The following is a 21,473-nucleotide window of genomic DNA, read 5'->3' on the forward strand; positions in this document are numbered from 1 at the left end:
AGCACGCCTCGGCAACACACAAGGTTAGTCGGTGCCACTACAGTATTCTTGCGCCCGAGTGCATTTGTGACCGTGTGCCACATAAACTGTACAGTGTCCACACTCCCGCCAGCTCTAACTGTGTTAATTCGAGTGCACATTCATCCCCCTCCTCGCTTGGGCAGCTAACTTCCCAGGTGCAGGTTAATATTTTTGATTTACTGCCACCAGCTGTTCATTCGTGCCCGCTACCGCCACCAAGCTCGACAGCAGCGCCTTCGGTTACTAATAAACAGTGTACCAACCTTGTTTCGCGTAGCTCACTTGTTTGTCACTCCCAGCCACCCAACAGTTGGCACTTATGCAAACTTTCGCCATCCGTGTCACAACACAGCCTAGCGGCTGCCGCGCACACTATGCCACAGACAGTCGCCTCGTGTACCACGTCGCGCATTTCCGTGGTTACAGACGGCACCGCCCACAAACTCCGCTTGCAAGATGGACCACCTATCTCTTGCCGACCATGTTGTCTCAAGCCAGAACTCATGAAAGTGGCTTGCAAACAAATAGATGATCTCCTAACAGCCTGCATCATCGAACCATCTGCCGGATGCTGGGCCTCGCCTATCCACTTCGTCACAAAAAGCGACAGCACCTGGCATATGGTTGGCGACTATACTAAGTTGAACTCTTGTACTATCGTAGACAAGTACCCGGTTCCTAACGTTGTGGATTTTAACCATGCTCTTGCAGGTGCCAAATATTTCTCGGTAGTGGGTTGTAGGAGGGCCTATCATCAAATTCCGATGGCACCAGAGGATATTGAAAAGACAGCTGTTACAACACCTTTCGGCCTTTTCCAGTACCAGTTCATGCCCTTTGGCTTCCACAACACTGCATAAACTTGGCAGAGAGTCATAAACAAGCTGCTGTTTCATATGGATTTTTGTTTCATTTACTTGGACGACATTCTTATTTTCAGTCCTACTTTGCAAAAGAACAAGGAACATTTGCAGATTCTTAAAGACACTCTTACCGCTGCCAGTGTTGAACTGAATAATAAGAAGCTCCAGTTGCACCAGACTTCGGTAAGATTCTTAGGCTACATTGTGTCAGCGAAGGGCCTCACTCCTACCAAGGATAAAATCAAACCTGTTTTGGATTTGCCACGCCCTCACTCGTTTAAGGAGCTGTGCAGGTTCATGGGAACAGTTAACTATTATAGAAAGCACTTGCCTGCCGCAGCCGAGGTTCAGGTTCCCCTAACAGACACCCTTGCTGGCAAAAATATGACTGGTATCCGCCCGGTCCCCTGGACCCCTGCCATGGAACAAGCTTTTGACAAACTGAAGCACCTACTAGCAAACGTAGTGACTGTTGCCCACCCGCATCCGACACTACATTTTTTATTACCACAGATGCCAGTGATACCACGGTAGGTGCTGTTCTCAGCCAAACCATCGGAGATACTACCTCTCCTTTGCAGTTCTTTTCTAAGAAGCTCAGCAGCGCTCAAAAAAAGTACTCAGCTTTTGATAGGGAGCTCTTGGCAGTTTACGAGGCTGTGAAACACTTTCGCGCCGAGGTTGAGGGTAGAGACTTCTACATTTTAACTGACCATAAACCTTTGGATGCTGCTGTAAAGAACCCCCTGACTTACCCTCCACCTAGACGCTTCCGTCATTTGGACTTTATATTGCAATTTACCTCTGACATACGATACATCAAGGGTGCAGATAATGGTGGTCGCAGATTTTTTGTCTCATGTCGGCGCTCTCACAACTCTGATAGACCTCTGTAACTTGCCTCAGCTGCAGTCTGCCAACACGGACACTATGGACCTTATTTCCGATAACAGCCCGTCACTCAAACCTGTGCGATCCACCTTTCCCAGTGTCATAGGTGAGGTTTGGTGTGACGAATCAACTGGTACGCTGCGTCCCTTCATACCCAAACATCCACAGAGACAAGTGTTCGACAAATTACACAACCTAGCTCATCCAGGTGTGAGAGCCTCTACCAGACTTATTTCAGAGCACTTTGTCTGGCACGACATGCGTTGCGACTGCCAAGCATGGGCCTGTGCCTGCATTCCATGCCAACAAAATAAAGATTCGCGGCACACATCGCCCCCACTAGGCAGCTTCACCGCTCCTTCCAGTTGCTCCCAGCACGTTCACATCGACTTGGCGGGCCCCCTCACCCCCTCCAAGGGTTACAGATACGTGCTATCTATTATAGACAGAACCTCTTGTTGGGTGGAAGCTGACCCGCTACCCAATATTACATCCGAATCAGTGGCACGATCCTTCAGAGGCACTTGGATTTCACGCTTTGGCTGCCCTGTTTACTTGACGACCAACCAAGGCCATCAGCCATCAATTTGAGTCTGCCTTGTTTTCTGAACTATGTAGGCTGAACTATATAGGCTGTGCAGCATCAAGAAAGTTCATTCAACCGCATACCACCCCCAAAGCAACGACCTCGTGGAACATTGTCATAGGACGCTTAAGATGGCCCTACATTGCCATGGCCTCCTTTGGACGGAAGCCCTGCCATTCGTCTTACTCGGTTTGTGGACCAATTTCAAGGAAGACCTTAAAGGCTCAGTGGCCAAGTTCGTCTACAGCCAGGCCCTTACACTGCCAGGCGAACTTGTTGCTCCTTACTCCAGTCGTCAAACCATCCAAACTGCCGTCCTTGGTAGAATGGGTGAGTTTACACTGTAACAAGCTTCAACCCCCACCCCCTTCCAGCTACACGCTCGGCACTTGTGAATTTGTGTTCCTTTGCGATGACACTGTAAATGCCCCATTACAGACCCCTTACACAGGACCATACAGAGTTGTCAAACAAACCAGTAACACAATGGACATTGTAATTAAGGGCTCAGTAACTACTGTTTCCCTCAATAGGGTTAAACCAGCTCGCATCGAGTTTTCCCCTACCTCACCCACCGTTGAAGAGACCATGCTCTCTGGCCACCCTCGGCCTTCTTCCTCTGCTCATGATTCGAGTAAACTCACACCTACACCGGCCCCGTCAACAAGCCCACACTCATTCCAGGGTTTTCCGCCTCCTGGCTCCCATAGAAGAGGCCCCAGCTCCCAGGGCTCTAACATAACAGTTCCATCTTCATGCAACAGCACACAGCGCTGCTCTCTACTAACCGGTGCAGCCCGCAGGTTCCTGCCATGCCCACTCAGACCTCAATGTCTGACACCCACCCCTCTACTCGCAGCACACCGCCCTCACCATACTATGGTTTCCCTACCCCACTGGCTCAGCATACCTCTCTGTTAGCAGGTGCCACTTACGAGCTCTCTACCCACGTTCATCCTAATGACATTTGTGGTTTATCTGTTGTCATTAGTGGTGATACCGCATTAGTGCTGCTTGCGTGTGATGATTCGTGTGACTCGTTAGGTGGTGTGTCACAATGTATAGTGAAGCGTTTCAAAATCTCTTGAAGATCTATATCTCTAACGTCAATCAGTTGTAGAATTTTGGAACACGTATTATGTTACGGAGATGAAAGATAAACTCCAGTGGAAGACTCTGCAGGAGAGATGCTCAGTAGCTCGGTACGGGCTTTTGTTAAAGTTTCGAGAACATACCTTTACCGAAGAGTCAAGCAGTATATTGCTCCCTCCTACGTATATCTTGCGAAGAGACCATGAGGATAAAATCAGAGAGATTAAATCCCACACAGAAGCATACCGACAATCCTTCTTTCCACGATCAATACGAGACTGGAATAGAAGGGAGAACCTATAGGGGTACTCAGGGTACCCTCCGCCATACACCGTCAGGTGGCTTGCGGAGTATGGATGTAGATGTAGATGTAGATGTAGAAGTGCTACGTGTGGCAACCTACGTGCTTATGTTAGGCCAAGTGGAAAGGTGATCATTAGGTTCCCTGCCGACGACACCCTTCCACACCAGCACTCCCGTACTGGCCAATGAGTATGACTGCCAACGTCGCTTCAAGACTTCAGCATCACAATTCCAGGATTTGCTCCATGCTCTCCTCCCACACGGCCTGTGCTGTTATACGTGGAGGAACTCACTGTAACCCACTTAAAACTCTCGCCAACCCCCCACCCCTCCACTCACTCCCCCCCACCACCTTCGGGTACGTACTCCATATTGCGGGTTGCACCGGTTTTGTATACTTCTGGGACCTCAGTTCTCGTCTAGTCTTCGACCTGTACATTTGTCGTGTAATAAAAGTATTGATGATTAGAAAACAGAACTGTGGTCATTAACTTACCACCTTCATATCCCCCAAAAGAGCAACTTTAACTTATAATAAAAAATAAAGCCTGAATTTTGAAAAATTCTTCAGTGTTTATTGACCTTTGAAAAAATATTCCTCATTTGAGTAGGAATTCTTGAAGCTATCCAGATGGTTCTTGACAAAAACATATTTTACCCCATGGATTGTTTTGGCAGTGTGTTTTCTTTTGTGCAGGAATTTCATCCAGTTATCTTTACCTTCTGTGAGTTCCATTTTTGCCACACAAGTTGCCCTTTCCTCAAAACCATATCACATTAGCAGGTCCACCATGTACATTTCTGTTGTTTTGTTAATGGGTCTATTTTGTAAGTTAGTTTTGCTTAATGCTTCTTGTCACTGCTCTGAATTTTATGGCTCTCAGGACTTGAGCTTCTTGGTGACTTCTTCCTATCTGTTCCATGCTGACTTACCAATTTATTTGTATTGGGACTTCCTAGTGATATTTGGAAGTACCTTGACCTCGATCTTTGAGAGACAGTAATACGAGACATAATTTGCACTTTTCAGAACTTTGACATCCTGACCTACAAGTATCAATGTGCTTTGTTTGTAATAATATTATTGTTATTACTACTCTGCACTAAATAAAACTCTGTACTTCTGCAATATGTGCTTTGGTCTTAGACGTTAGCCACTCTGTCTTTCAGTGTCCTTTGTAGAAGAAGATATGATTCGCAATGTTTTAGATATATTTTTAGAAAAGGATTAACTTTCTTATCTTAAGATGTCATTGGTAAACTTGTTCACCTTTTTCATCCTGCAAGTTACCTCTGATTAGAGCAACTGTATCAGCATTTTTGAATATATAAAATTGTTCCTTTCCCCTTTTGAATTAAAATAAATTGTTGGTAACATTTTGTTGCTACCATTTTACAACCATTGTCAGGTAACCAATTTATTATGCAGCTTGTACCTATTTTATGAAAGACAATTGATTTAGAAGTAAATGATCAATATCTATTGTACTATTTACCTCTATTCTTGCTGGGAATGTTACTGTAGAATCAAATCAAAGCTGGACAACAGCACCATATTTTGAAATGCCTTTCATCAGTACTGTCCAACATTAAATCAACTTAGAAATCTTTGCATATAATGACTTTCTACTATTTTTTTTATCAACAATATTAGGAAAAGTATAAGATTGCTACTCGCTGTAGAGATAACCCACTGAGTTGCAGACAAACACAACAACAGAACTGTTACACATTATAGCTTTCTGCCAAAGCTTTCTTCAGCAAAGAAAACAGATATACATTCACACAAGCAAGCCCATCTCACACTCGTGACACCATCAGTCAGAGTTGCTGGTGACAGTGGTTATGTATGTATACAGTGTGCTTGCTTTTGTGAATGTGTGTTTGTTTTCTTTGCAGAAGAAGGCTTTGGCCAAAAGATAAAATGTGTAACAGTCATTTTGGTATGCCTGGTTGCAGCTCAATGGTTCATCTATATGGGGAATATCAATGTATCCTTTTTCTAATATTGTCAGTAATTTGTTCGAAAGACTTCATAGTCAGAGGTTAAATAAACTATTAATATCTGTCAGCTGCTAAAGTAATCAACAATACTTACACTTTTAATAGCAAGAAGCCCATTTTGATTTGATGCAGATTTCAATTCTTCAGGTAGAGTTTTTGTTAGAGATACATTGCTGGAAAACCTATAACACAATGTCTGATAATAAATATTCTTAACACCCTAACAAAAATGAAATGGACATAAAAAAGAATTACATTCATGACTGACCGTTTCTCAAAGCTGTGTAGACTCTCTAATGAGGACACATTTTTTTTAATGTTATAGGCTAAACTGAGATTCCTGTTTATGTATTTATCATCAACTGGCTTCAGAGAGAGTCTTATTTTTAACTGTGTAAAAGAAAAATAAATTATTTAGAAGCATTTCTGTAATAAATTCAAAGTATATTATAGTTAAAGTAAAACTGTTAGGTACACTTAGTTATTGTCAGTTAAAAATTGACCACATATATTAAAAACAGACAACATTTACAATAAGTGCTTCTCTGAAAGAAAAGGTTTTTTCCCATATGCAGTATTCAGTTCATTTTCACCAATATGTAATCACTAGCCTTTTACCTGCAGCTTCACCTGCTTATGCATTCGACATGTATATTGAACACACCTAATCCTCTCTCTCTCTCTCTGTGTCGACCTCTTCCTCCCTCTGTCTGTCAGTCTCATGCTTCCACCTCTATCTGTCTATCTCCTCCTTCCACTCTCTCTGATCTCTTCCCCCCCCCCCCTCTTTACCATTTCCTCCAACCCTTCTCTCTGTCCACATCTTCCTCCACCTCCCTCTTCCATTTCCACCTGCCCCCCAGCCCTCTACACCTTCCATCTCTCTCACACATACCACTCTCTTCCACTCTCCCTGCCCATTTCCTCCTCCCCTCACCCCCTGCTTTGTCTATTCCCTCCTCTATTCATCTCAACCTGTCCACTTGCTCATTCGCAGATGTAGTCCCTGCGATACAGTTCAATAAAGCAGGCCAATATTGCTCCAACATCATGGTTGTCATGCAGAGCACGCTACACATAGGGGGCTTGAAAATCATTTCTTTGCCCCTGATATACAGATGACTATGTAAAGCAGGTTGATGCTACTATAAGACAGCATGCATGTCATGCAGGGCAGCCTACATCTCAGACATTGGGAAACTGTGTCTTGCCCCTGATGTGTAGGCTGTCCTGCAAATCAGGTTGATTTGGTGGGCTGATATAGTTCCCACATAAAATTCCTTTCATGCATGGCAGCCTATAGACCAGGGGCTGGAAAAAAACACATTTTTTTCCCACGTCTTTGCTCCTATTGGAACTACGAGGTTATAAACCCCACAGTGCTGAAATGAGGCCTCTGTTTCAGTGCTAAATTTGGTTGAAATTGATCCATGAATCTGGGAGGAGATACCAGACATACACATATATGCTCTGCTTTATACATACACTGAAGATCCAAAGAAACTGGCGTACCTGCCTAATATTGTGTAGGGGCCCTGCAAGCAGGCAGAAGTGCCGCAACAGGTTTGATGTGCTACAAAAAGATGAAAATTGTGAACAACAAAGCACTGAGGTAAATAAAAACTTCATAGTTCAAGAAAACAGCATAATTAGCAAGAAACATTTGTACAACAGACACAGCAGTAACTTAAAAAGCTCACCTAAACACAAAAAAAGAATAACAGTGTTTGCAGACAGCCATGGGCGATCAGTTGCAGCTAACTTAATGAATCAAAGTCATAATAATTTCGTAATGCAAGGAAATGTTATACCAGGTGCACCATTAACTTCAATACTTGAAAGCTGTAACAACTTACAGAATCTCACAATGAATGAGACAGTTATAATTTGGGGTGGCACAAATGATGTAGTCAAAAATGAAGCAGACAAGGCATTAAATGCTATAACATCAGCATTAATTAAGCTTCAGCACACAAATGTAATCATAGTAGGGATACCCCATAGATATGATCTTGAAAAGTGGTCTTGTGTGAACGATGAAACCAGGTGAACAAATAGGAAAATAGCCAAAATAGTGAAATATTTCCAAAACACTCAGTTTGTAACAGTCCCTCAGAACAGAGACTGGTACACTTCTCATGGACTACACCTAAATGCTAATGGCAAGGAAGAAATGGCCAGAACTTTACTTGCAGTCATCTCTCCAAAAAATCAACTAAAGCCTGCAATATCACTTGAGTGGAAGGATCCAGATGGAACTGAGCAAATAATACCACAGCAAGAAAAAATTACAGTACCAGAAATCAAACACAATGTTGTCAAGAGGACAGTAACGAACAATGGACTAGGAAGATCAGTTTGCAGCAACAGGATATTCAAAAGTCCAGAAACACATTGTGCTCCTAGAAGATCCTGAAGACCAATAAAACCCAGAGTTCAAAGTGACATGTTTTTGTGGGAAAGTAAAGCAACTAACAAATTCCTAGGACTGGGTAAAAACAACTTTCCAAGCCAGCTAGTTAAAACAACAGAAGCTGTGGCATCAACAGCAGACTCTTCAGCATCACTTACTCAATCAAATGTGGTGGAGTATACAACTCCAGTTACTGCAACACCAGGCAGTTCGGCAACTCCTCAGACTGTACGGAGCAAGAAGGCACCTCAACAGCTACCTTGACAACTAGACAGATAGAAGCCAGGTTGGGTAGTAGATCGAGAAATGCAAGATCGCCAAAGAACAGGAACACTTTTTAATGCCTGGATCCAGAACTTATGTAAGTGAACCAACTCAGTGCATTTTAAAGGAAGATAATCAGAGTGACCAGTTAAAAATACCACTAAGGCTCATGCACCTAAACATACAGTACCTTAGAAATAAGCTTAATATATTACAGGTTTTTGTAAATGAACAGTCACCTCATATAGTAGTGTTAACTGAGCATGGATTAAAATCTGATGAAATTATTTACTGTAAACTAGAGGGCTACTCCTTAGCAAATAGTTATTGTAGACAGCAACATAAGGGTGGTGGTGAGGCAGTTTACATTAGTGAGAATCTCGAGTACAAGAAAATAAACTATCTAGACCAGTACAACAAAGAAGGCTTGATTTAAGTGACAGGCATTGAAGTCCACACCAAAGAGTGTAGAGAGGTTATGAGAAAACACAAAGTTATTGGGATTTATTATCAACCAAAGGCTGATGTAGTTAGCTTCATAGACATATTTAGTAGAGTAGAGGGACGTTGTGGTCCCAGTGACTTAACTATACTTGGTGATCTGAATATTGAGGCAAAATCTTCCAGTTTGTGTAATATGAGGTTAATAGATACTCTTAACCCATATAATCTCATAAATGTAGTAAATAGTGATACCAGGGTAACGAAGTCCACATCTAGCAAAATTGATTATGTTATGCTATGTAAACATATTAAAGACAGTGTTAGGTGCTGGAATATGAATTTTCACTACTCTGACCACAAATGCCAGCTTGTAGAGTATGTAAACACAAGCATCCCAAAAATGACAAAAGTTATCGAAAGTAAAAGAATCCTAAAAGAGGGTAACATCCTTGCCCTAAGAAATAAATTAGCTATAGAGGACTGGGATCTGGTTTACCAGACTGAAGGATCTGAAAACAAATGGGCCAAATTCTATGATACTATGCTAAGACGCATTGATAGATGCTGCCCTGTTAAGAAAATACAAAGAGTGTTCACCCATAACCAAAGTGCAAAAACCAACAGACTGATAATTCCAGCAAATATGATAAAACTCAGGCAAAACATCCAGGACCTGGATGTGTTATACAAGTCAACAAACCTGCAGGTTTTTAAGGCCAAGTACAATGAAGCCCAGAAAATCTTTAAGAAAGAGCTTTCAAACTTAAGAAAACAGATATACAGCAGTGAAATAGCTCAATCAGACAATATAGCCAAGACCTCATGGAGAATTGTAAATCAGTTTCGCAAAGCCACACCGAAGCCAGAAACTGAAATTGTAAATATAAGACATGAAGGAAACACAATTAAAGATCCTAATAAAGTCTGCAATGTTTTCAATAAATACTTTATATCTGCAGCTGTTAGTCCAATAAATAACACAATTGTGAGTAGTGAGGTAAAGCTCTGCCCCTTTGAAGAGCCACCTTTTGAATTCAAACAAGTAAGTGAAAAAGAAATAGGCAGGATAATAAATAACCTAAAGAATAAGTTCTCATCTGGATGGGATGGTTTGAGTAGTATCGTGATTAAAAAATGTAATAAGGAATTAGTTAAAATAATTACCCACCTGGTAAACTGCAGTATGAGAGAACATACATTTCCAAATGTATTGAAATGGAGCACAGTTCAAACCAGTGCATAAAAAAGGATCATTAATACCTGCCTTCAGCAAAGTATTTGAAGTTGTGCTGCTGACACAACTTAATGACTATTTCTTGAAAAATAAGTTCCTAACAGAGACACAACATGGATTCCGAAAAGATCATAGTACTATCACAGCAATTACGGAATTTCTTCACAAAACGTATGGTGCTCTTGATCAAGGAATGCAAACAACTGGCATATTTCTAGACCTTACTAAAGCCTTTGACTTGGTAAACCATGAGTTACTTTTAAGTAAACTTGAGTCATACAATGTAAATGCTGCATCCATGCAATTGCTGGCTACATATTTATTTAACCGCAGTGTACAAAGCTGACTTACAAAATCAATAATCAGATCATTAATCTGCCCTGCCTTTGGATTTGATTGTGGATTGGATGTGGCACTGTGTGATGGGGACACCACATCTATATCACCTTGGTTCCAATTGTTGTTGTTGTTGTTGTTGCTGCTGCTGCAGTCTTGTCTGAAGACTGGCTTGATGCAGCTCTCCGTACTACCCTATCCTATGCAAGCCTCTTCATCTCCAAGTAACTACTACAACCTACATCCTTCTGAATCTGGTTACTGTTATCATCTCCTGGTCTCCCTCTATGATTTTTATGCCGCACGCTTCCCTCTGGTACTAAATTGGTCATCCCATATTTCTCAGAATGTGCCCTACCAACCAACCCCTTTTTCTAATCAAGTTGTGCCACAAATTGATGTTCTCCACAACTCTCTTCAGTACCTCCTCATTAGTTACTTAATCTACCCATCCAATCTTCAGCATTCTTCAGTAGGACCACATCTCAAAACCTGCTATTATCTTCTTGTCGAAACTGTTTATTGTCTATGTTTCACTTCCATACAGGGCTACACTCCATACAAACACTTCCAGAAAAGATTTCCTGACACTTAAATCTATACTTGATGTTCACAAATTACTCTTCTTCAGAAATGGTTTTCTTGCCACTGCCAGTCTACATTTTATATCCTCTCTACATTAACCATTCTCAGTTATTTTCTGCCCAAATAGCAAAACTAATCTATTACATTAAGTGCCTCATTTCCTAACCCAATTCCCTCAGCAATTTGACTACATTCCATTATCCTCGTTTTGCTTTTGTTGATGTTCATCTTACATCCTACTTTCAAGACATGGTCCATTCCATTCAATTGCTCTTCCAAGTCCTCTACTGTCTCTATGAGAATTACAATGTCATCGACAAACCTCAAATTTTTTTTTCTTCTCCTGGACTGTAATTCCTACTCCAAATTTTTCTTTTGTTTCCTTTACTGCGTGCTCAATATGCATATTGAATAACCCTCTCTCATTCCCCTCTCAGCCTCTGCTTCCCTTTCATGCCCTTCAACTTTTATAACTGCTGTCTGGTTCCTGTACAAATTGCAAATAGCCTTTTGTTCCCTGTATTTTACCCCTACCATCGTTTACAATTTGAAGGACACTATTCAAGTCAACATTGTCAAAAGCTTTCTCTAAGTCTACAAATGCTATAAACATTGGTTTGCCTTCCCTTAACCTATCTTCTATGAGAAGGCTTAGAGTCAGTATTGTCTTGCATAGTCCTACATGTCTCCAGCATTGAAATTGATCTTCCAAGTGTCCGCTTGTATTAGTTTCTTTATTCTTTTGTAAAGAATTCATGTTAGTACTTTGCAACAGTGACTTATTAAATAACAGTTTGGTAATTTTCACACCTGTCAGCACCTGCTTTCTTTGGAATTGGAATTTTTTATTCTTCTTTAAGTCTGAGTGTATTCCACCTACATCATACATCTTGCTGACCAGATGGAAGAGTTTTGTCATGGCTGGCTCTCCCAAGGCAATCAACAGTTCTAGCAGAATGTTGGCTACTCCTGGGGCTTGTCTTGACTTATGCCTTTCAGTGCACTCTCAAATTCTTCATGCAGTATTATGTCTCCCATCTCATCTTCATCTTCATCATCTTCCATTTTCATAATGTTGGCCTCAAGAACATGTTCCTTGTATACACCCTCTATATACTACTTCCACCTTTCTGCTTTCCCTTCACTGCACAGGACTGGTTTTCCATCTCAGCTCCCGGTATTCATATAGCTGCTTCTTTTTTCTCCAAATGTCTCTTTACTTTTCCTATAGGCAGCACCTATCTTCCCCTACTAATATATGCTTCTAAATTCTTACATTTGTCCTCTAGCCATTCCTGCTTAGTCATTTTGTACTGCCTGTCAGTCTCATTTTTTAGACCTTTGTTATTTCCTTTCATCTGCTTCATCTACTGCATTTTTATATTTTCTCCTTTCATCAGTCAAATTCAGTATCTCTTGTGTTATCCAAGGGTTTCTAGTAGCCCTCATCTTATACCTACTTGATCCTATGCTGCCTTCACTATTTCATAGCTCAAAACTACCCATTTTTCTTCTACTGTATTCCCTTCCCTTGTTCTTGTCAATTGTTCCTTAATGCTCCCTCTGAAATTCCCTACAACCTCTGATTGTTTCTGTTCATCCAGGTCCCATCTCCTTAAATTCTTACCTGTTTGCAGTTTCTTCCGTTTTAATCTACAGTTCATAACCAATAAATTGTGGTCAGAGCCCACATCTGCCACTGGGAATGTCTTGCAATTTAAAATCTGGTTCCAAAATCTCTGTCTTACCATTATACAAGCAATATGAAACCTTCCAGTGTCTCCAGATCTCTTCCATGTATACAACCTTCTTTCATGATTCTTAAACCAAGTGTTAGCTATGATTAATTTATGCTCTGTGCAAAATTCTAACATGCGGCTTCCTCTTCGATTTCTTTCCCCCAGTCCATATTCACCTACAATTTTTCCTCCTCTACCTTTTCTTACTATTGAATTCCATTCCCCATTGCTATTACATTTTTGTCTCCCTTAACTATCTGAATAATTTCTTTTATCTCATTGTAATTCGTTCACTCTCTTCATAATCTGTGGAGCTAGTTGGCATATAAACTTGTGCTACAGTGGTTGGTGTTGGCTTCGTGTCTATCTTGGCTATAATAATGCAGTCACCATGCTGTTCAAAGTAGCTTATCCATGTTTCTACTCTTTTATTTGTTATTAAACCTAATGCAGCATTATCCCTATTTGATTTTGAATTTATAACCCTGTATTCACCTAACCAGAAGTCCTGTTCCTCCTGTCACCAAACTTCACTAAGTCCCTCTATATCTAACTCTAACCTATCCATTTCCCTTTTTAAATTTTCTAACCTACCTGCCTGATTAAGAGATCTGACATTCCACACTATCATCCATAGAACACCAGTTTTATTTCTCCTGATAACATCATCCTCCTGAGTAGCCCCATCTGGGGATCCAAATGAGGGACTATTTTACCTCCAGAATGTTTTACTCAAGAGGATGCCATCGTCAATTAACCATACAGTAGTAGAGCTGCATGCCTTCAGGAAAAATTACACCTGTATTTTCCCCTTGCTTTCAACTGTTCACAGTACCAGCACAGCAAGGCCATTTTGTTTGACATTACAAGGCCAGATCAGTCAATCATCTAGACTGTTGCCCATGCAACTACTGTAAAGACTGCTGCCCCTCTTCAGGAACCACATGTTTGTCTGGCCTCTCAACAGATTCCCCTCTTTTGGGGTTGCACCTATGGTACAGCTGACTGTATTGGTGAGGCATGCAAGCCTCTCCACCAATGGCAAGGTCATGGTTCATGAGGGCAGGGGTATAATTAGTCAAAATAAAAGAAATCACCTACATGGACAGGATTCAGAATACAAGCAGAACATCATTGTCAAGGTCTGTATATTTAACATATCAATGGATTCCAATCCATCATCTGCACGTCAGGCATCCATCAGTGTTTTCTGATTCAGGACCTGGCAAAATGATGGAATGGGTTTGACTGAGTCACCAGTTACAAGTGAGATGATGTGATGTGTTCGACAAATGTGCCCAGCCCAGCAGTGGCTCAAGAATAATGAAGAGAAACTTAATAGCAGAGATTAATTCTAGGCTGAAATGAAAGAAAAAAAGTTTGGCAACAATCAGCATTAAGTGCACTTAGCTGAAGAAAGACTGAAGAATAAGACCCAGCATCACGGGGAAATGAGAGAGTTGTACATACCGAATGTTTAGGCCACATGCCACATCATGAATCCTGACAGGACAGAATCCTATAAAATCTCACATTTGTTGAAATAAATCGAAGAAAACATGCACAGAGCCCTTCTGGTACAGAATATTACAACAATAGAGGAATTCATCAAATTGTCAACAGCAGAATTCATCAGTGATGCCAACAAATTGAGGAAGACATGTACCAGTCTTTAGCACAAATCTTCGCAATCAGCTGAATGCACCAGGGAGAATGTATTCAGCCAACTCATAACTACATCACAGCCATAAAATGACAACCCAGCACCTGACAAACACAGGTACTATCAACTCCTATGTGAATTAGAATGTCAGGTGGAAGAACAGACATTTGGAAGAAAGAGGATAACAAACTGATGTGTTTGCACTATGGTTGTGGTTAGCTAACTGGACTTGAATTTGGAAAGACAATGGTTCAAATCCCTATCTGGCCATCTAGATTTAGATTTTCCATAATTTCCCGAAATAGCTCCAGACGAATGCTGTATTATCACACCAAGCATCAGCCTTCTATTCATGTGAATTACCTGCAGACAATTACAGCTGACTTGTGGGATGAAACCCATCACTGTACATGGAAAGGTCATTCCCCAACAAGCTGCAGCCACACTTGATTGTTGTACAGAGGTACCAGTGATTTGCATAGCTGCCAACTTCTAGGAAACTAAGTGACACGATTATCTACAGATGTGAGACCACCACAGGTGCATATCTTCCACAGATGACATTCACCAAAATATCAGTGAACCTAACTGACGTCATCATCAATGGTCAACTTGTCTGGGTACTAGTTGTCTCAAGGCTTCCTTTTCTGTAATCTTAGATGTTTATCACTGTCAGCTGAAGAAGACTATGTTCAGTCATATGAAATTGATGGTGCTGAAAGTCTCACTTGGAAAATATGTCCAGCTGACATATCTTCCATGGATGACATTCACCAAAATGTCAGTGTATCTAATTGATGTCATCATCGATGGCCAACTTGTCCAGGTGCTAGTTGACTCAACACATCCTTTTCTGTAATCTTGGATGTTTATCATTGTCAGTACAAGAATACTATGTTTAGTGATAAGAAATTGATGGTACTGAAAGTCTCACTTGGGAAATATGTCCAGCTGACAGAAATATGTATGGCAAGAATAACTACAAGCGACTGAACACAGCCCTCTGAATTTAAGGTTTTAACGGAATGTAGTCATAATATTATTCTCAGATGGGTCATCTTGCAGGCATGAAAAGCAGTTGTAGACTGTGGAAGATCAGAGCCCTGGATTGACAAAGCTATTCCAACAAGTACACTTAACAAATTGTGTCAATAATTATTACTTAAGATCTGTCTAATCATAACTGAATAAAGCAAGTTTTTCTTTCCATATGTGTTTGACATTTATTATTTGTAAGACATCTTCAGTGGCATAGAATACACAAGTATTTGTGTTTAAACTATTTTGGACATTATATATTCAGGCTATAAACAGTTCTGGCACTTTCTACTTATCTGTTATGTAGCAATACCATAAATTTCTATTTACAAGTTTGATAGCTGTTGACCTACATGCATTTTTGTCCCTTCCTTACAGCTGATTTTCTTCTGCTTTCTGCCATACAAAGTTTCATTTTCACAGCACTAGGAAATGAACAGTTGTTTACTTGATGGTATTTTTTGCAATGTGTTATCAACAGCTGAACTTTATTACTAACTGTTGAATGTGATGTCAGCGAAGTGACCCCATGTGTGTATGTGTGTGTCTGTGTGAGTGTGTGTGTGTGTGTGTGTGTGTGTGTGTGTAGTTGTTTGCATGCCTGCATGTTTCAGTATGATTATGCAAGTGATTATGAAAACTTTTTATAAATTATTTTTTTTATATTATTTTGTGTATGTGTTTGTATGTATTTGTTTCATCATTTTATGTATTGCTTTAACTTGTTGGTATGAATGAGAGGATTTCTTTTTAATTATGTTTTGCTTCTTTTATTATGTTTAGCAAAGAGTTTATGATGATGTGTGTCTTGTCATTTATTACATGTTTTTTTTTTTTTCTACTATGGCCTTCTGGGTGTGACAGTGCCCCCACAGTGATAGAACATGTTGGTTGTGGTTGAGTAGAACATTATGTCACACAGTTTGCAAATTTCAAGATAACAGAGTTACAGGAGCAACACGTCTGCATTAAATTTTGCATGAAACTCAAGAAAACCTTTGCAGAGGCACACCAAATTATGCAGGATGACTAGAGTGATGAGTGATTAAGCCACACTTGGTGTTACAAATGGTTCACACAGCTTAAAAATGACTGGATGGAAGTTAAAGATGACCCTCATTCAGGATGCCCTTTGACATCTACGACAATGTTCATGTCAGGAATGTCAATGAAATTGTGCATGTCAATCAAAGACTGACAGTCTGAGAGATTGCAAAAGAATGTAATATTTCAGTTGGATCATGTCATGAAGTCCTGACACAGCATCTTGGAATGTATCGTGTTGTCACCAAGTTTGTCCCATGGCTCATGGCTCAAAACCAAAAAGACCTTTGCCTTGAAGTCTGTGAAGACCTTTTGGATCATGCAAATGAGAATGAGATGTTCGTTAAGAAAATCATAACTAGTGATGAGACATTGGTCTATGGTTATGATGTTGAGACCAAGGTTCCATCTTCACAATGGGTCAGGAAAGGTTCTCCAAGACCAAAAAAGCACATCAGGTCTCAGGTCAAATGTCAAAGCCATGCTGATAGTTTTCTTTGAAGGATTAGTTCATTATGAGTTTAAGCCACAAGGTCAAACTGTTAATCAATGGTAATATCAGGATGCATTGCAATGCCTGAGAGACAATGTGAAAAGAAAATGGCCTGAAATATGGTGAGACAATTTGTGGCTCTTGCACCATGATAATGCACCTACACATTCATCCCTGTTCATGCACGACTATTGCACAAAAAATTAAATCACTTTGCTGCCTCATCTTCCAGACTCTCCAGACCTGGCCCCTGCAGACATTTTTATTATCAACTTGAGAAACCCATTGAAAGGATTTGCAATGATAGACAAGATAAAGAAAATTTGCAGATAGCATGTTATGCAATCTAGCAAGAGGCATACCAAGACTGCTTCCGGAACTGGAGAAAGCGTTGGGAGTGATATATCAATTGTGGAGTAACCATGCATAGTAAGCAAAAGGTAAGCGCAGAAAAATTTTCTGGACAAAGATCTGAATTTTTTGAACAGATCTCATGCAATCTATCCAACACAAATTATTACACATTTGCAGAACGCTTAAAACACCATAACCACCATCCTACCAGCTTTGAACAAGAAACAAAAACCATAGGACAAATAACCACAACTACTGCCTTATACCAATGCAGGAACACTATCATATACAGAAAGCAATAGCAGAGAACAAACACGATAAATGAACAAACACACACCAACACAAACTCTTTGTTAAACTTAATAAAAGAAATAAAAAAGTAATTGAAAAGAAATCATCTAATACATACAACCATAATAAAACAAACACACACATATAGAGACACATCACTGATATCACAAAGACACATTCAACAGTAGTAATAACATTCAACAGCTGGCAACACTATCCAACACATAAAATCAAGTAAACAAATGTTCATTTACCAGTACTGTGAAAATGAAATTTCATATGGCACACAGCAGAAGAAGAACAGCTGTAAAAAAAGAAAGAAAGAAAAACAACACACCAGCATCTATGAATTTAAAGAAATTTATACTACCACTACATCACAGATAACGAGAAACAGGGTACTGGCAAATCAAGGTCAACAAGGCTGACTGAGAGCAGCAAGGCTGACTCCTAACAGTCTCGATGAATTCAAAATTATGCTGTTTTGACCCCATAATGCTCCAGTCACCTTGAACATATACTGAACAACCTGCTGTGACACCTAAATGGACTTATTTTTGCCATTTGGATAACATCATCATTTTTTCTAAACCATTTGAAGAACATCTAACCTGCCTAAGAACTGTGCTGAAGTGTGTTCAAATTGCAAGGTCTCTATGTGAGTCCAAAAAAGTTCCTCTTTGTCACCCATGAGATAAGAGTCATGGAGCACCTACTGAATGGTGTAGGAGTCCATCCCAATCCAGAGAAAATAAGAGCAGTCACAGATTTTCCAATTCCTTGGTACATTCATGATGTGAGAAGTTTTCCTGGAATATGCTCATACTACAGGTGATTCATAAAGGACTTCTGTACCAACACATGACCCTTGAAAGAACTACTGCAGGAAGATGCCAAAATATCCATGAATTAAACTTAACAAAGATCTTTGTTGTCCTTGGGAGGAACTAATACCTTCTCCAGTTCTAGAATTGTATAAAGAGAATGCCAAGAGAGAGCTCCATACCAGTGCTACTGATTCTGGAATAGGGGCAGCTCAAGTACAAATTCAGGAAGGTTCTGGAAAGGTGACAGCTTATGCCTCCAGAGAGTACTCTTGAAGTCTCAGATGAACTACTCTATAACCAAGAAAGAGTGCCTTGCAGTTATTTGGGCCATCACCAGTTCCAGCCATTTTTACTTGGTAGACCATTCACCACTGTGATGGACCACCATTCTCTGTACTGACTGACTAGCCTGAAGGATCTGTTGGGTCAACTAGCAAGATGGGCACTAGGGCTAAATAAGTAAGACATCACAGTGGTATACAAATGCAGATGTGCAAACACAAGGATGCTGAACGTCTTTCAAGAAATCATTTGGTGGTACAAAGCAGCATGAATGAAATATCAGTCATTGGTGCATTAAATAAGATTGCTGCTAAACAGAGGGAAGATCCAGCACTGTTGAAAACCATAGAAGTCTTGAAGAATGAGGAAATGACCAATGGAGACTTCTAATTATTGATTGGAGCATTGTATAAGAGGAACTATGATCCAAAGGGGTGGAAAGGGTTTCTTGTCATCCCACCTCACCTTTGGTCAGCTATCCTGATTTCCATGATGTTTACACATCTGATCCACTGGGCTCTGTGAAGGCTCTAGACAGAATCAGATGCAGATATCACTGGCCAGCCTTCTATCAGTCTGTTAGACATTATGTGAGCCATTTTAAGGGATACCAATGATGGAGAAAGATTCCCAAAGTTGGCAAATAGAAATTGATGACTAACAATCTACACTGGCTACATCACTTGCTATGCTGTCACTTAAGCTGTGCCAACAGTCAAAGTTCCATAAACTGCAAAATTTCTAGTATAAGATTTCATTTTGAAGCACAGAGGGCCCCATGTGCTGATCCCTGACTGCAAAAAAGTTTTTCAGTCAATACTAGTATAAGAGGTAGTTTCACATTGCGACATCACCCACGTGACTATTGCCTACCATTCACAGATGAATGACCTTACAAAATTCAATAACATGATATTGGGAGAAATGCTCTCAATGTATACTGATATCAACCAGAGAGATTGGGGTACAATACTGCCCACTGTGACATTCTTATACAAATCAGCGAAGCACAACACTACAGGCCGCACAGCATTCTTTCTGCTCCACAGTCACGAGATTCAAATGACAATATACACACTGTTCCCATTTCAGCTTGATGATATGCAGGATGACTACGTGAAACATCTCATCACCAGTACTGAAGAAACAAGACAGTTGGCTCACATTTAGACCATGAATTCCAAGGAGAAAGACCAAAAGAGCAAGAGCTACAATGCCAAGTACTGACCAGTGACATACAGCCTGGGAGACTTAATATGAATTTTTATTCCTGGTCATAAAGTAGGACTAACGTGAAAGTTTCTATAGCACTACTTTGGGATGTAGCATACACTTTGTTGCTTGTCATGTAGGAAGTTCAGAAGTATGACTCCTTATTATGAAGATAAAATTTCAGAGATATCCTCCACATGAAACCATACCACAGAGTACAGAGCGGCTTGCCTGTTTCATTGCCAAGGTTCAAGGGAACTTAAGATCCACTCAGCAATTGTGAAGCATCAACAGTAGGAGCTACCTTCAATGCCCATCATAGTGGACTGTACGTAACAACAAGACCACAACATGAAGATCTACCAGTGCCACCATACAGAGGACGTTGATAAGATCTAGATGTAGAGTGCTAAAGTTGGCTCAAATGAGAACTTCTGAAAGAGTGGGTCATTGTTTCTTGGGAGAGGGAGCAGTGTCACAAGTTGTCACACATGCAATGTGGTGTAGTGGTTAGTGTCCCTAGCTTACATGCTTAGGGTCACCAGTTCAAACCTGACCACCTGCTATTTGTTGTTTAGTACTTATCATTTCTGGAAGGTTCTTGATATATCTTATGTTTTACATTCTGGAATATTCAATGTTTGTACAAATACCAGCCTGCTGGAATATCCAATGTCTGTATGTGTGGTATCAATAGTTCCGATGCCACAGCGTAGTGGCACGCTCATAGGTTGGCACTACGAGGGCAGACGATGGACCACAGCACCCTCTAACCGACGCTGTGGAGCACAACAAGCGCCGCTCTACATTCAGCCCAGTTGATCAAGATCAGATGACCTAGCAACTTAGCTTCAACTTGTATGGCGGGCTAGCCATTACAGACTTTGCCTCTGTTAACTTCTATTACCTGTTCCTTTGATACATGAATGGATTCGCTCCTATGTGCTCATCTGTACCAAAAGTTAAGTAATGTGTTTGTATATGTTTATACACCAGTGAAGGTGCTTTAACTTTACTTGCAGTACCAAAGTGCTTTACCTCACCTGCTCCTACTTGCTTCCTTCATTCGGCCTATATTGCAGATCCCAGGAGCAGACCCACGCACCACCTTCCAGGCGAGGGATAAAATTTTTTTCCCTCTACTTATGTTTCTTTGCTCAGTACTGCTTTAGCTTTTTTGTGCATTCTCCATGTGAATCAGTGTATGAGTGTTTCCACCCTTCACTATAAGACTATTTTGTGTCAACAATGGCTTCGACAAAGGAACAGGCTTCACTGTCTGATCTTGTATGGTTTCAGGCTCAGCAAATGACGCAGCTGCTTGCTGCTGTAAATGGACTGCCCACACCACAAACTGCAGCTACTTCAGCACCTGTACCTCGGCTGACACCCACAGTGCCACCATTTTGTGCCTTCAATCCAGACATTGAACGCTGGCCAGAATACATCGCCCAGCTCGAGGCACACTTCGCCGCATACAACGTACTAGGTGCA

At 40.7% G+C, this 21,473-nt stretch overlaps 1 protein-coding gene across 1 annotated transcript in view; it reads right to left on the reverse strand.

The window, feature by feature from the left end:
- Window positions 1-21,473, reverse strand: part of LOC126253086 (uncharacterized) — a 246,575-nt gene that overhangs the window by 14,208 nt on the left and 210,894 nt on the right. The window contains exons 10-11 of the mRNA XM_049954187.1: window positions 6,029-6,150; window positions 5,855-5,942 (exon numbers count right to left, since the gene is read on the reverse strand). Of these exons, the coding sequence (XP_049810144.1) occupies window positions 5,855-5,942; window positions 6,029-6,150 (210 nt within the window). The remainder of the gene's footprint in view (window positions 1-5,854; window positions 5,943-6,028; window positions 6,151-21,473) is intronic.

Source organism: Schistocerca nitens, chromosome 4 (assembly GCF_023898315.1).
Source record: "Schistocerca nitens isolate TAMUIC-IGC-003100 chromosome 4, iqSchNite1.1, whole genome shotgun sequence".
Classification (NCBI taxonomy): Eukaryota; Metazoa; Arthropoda; class Insecta; order Orthoptera; family Acrididae; genus Schistocerca; species Schistocerca nitens.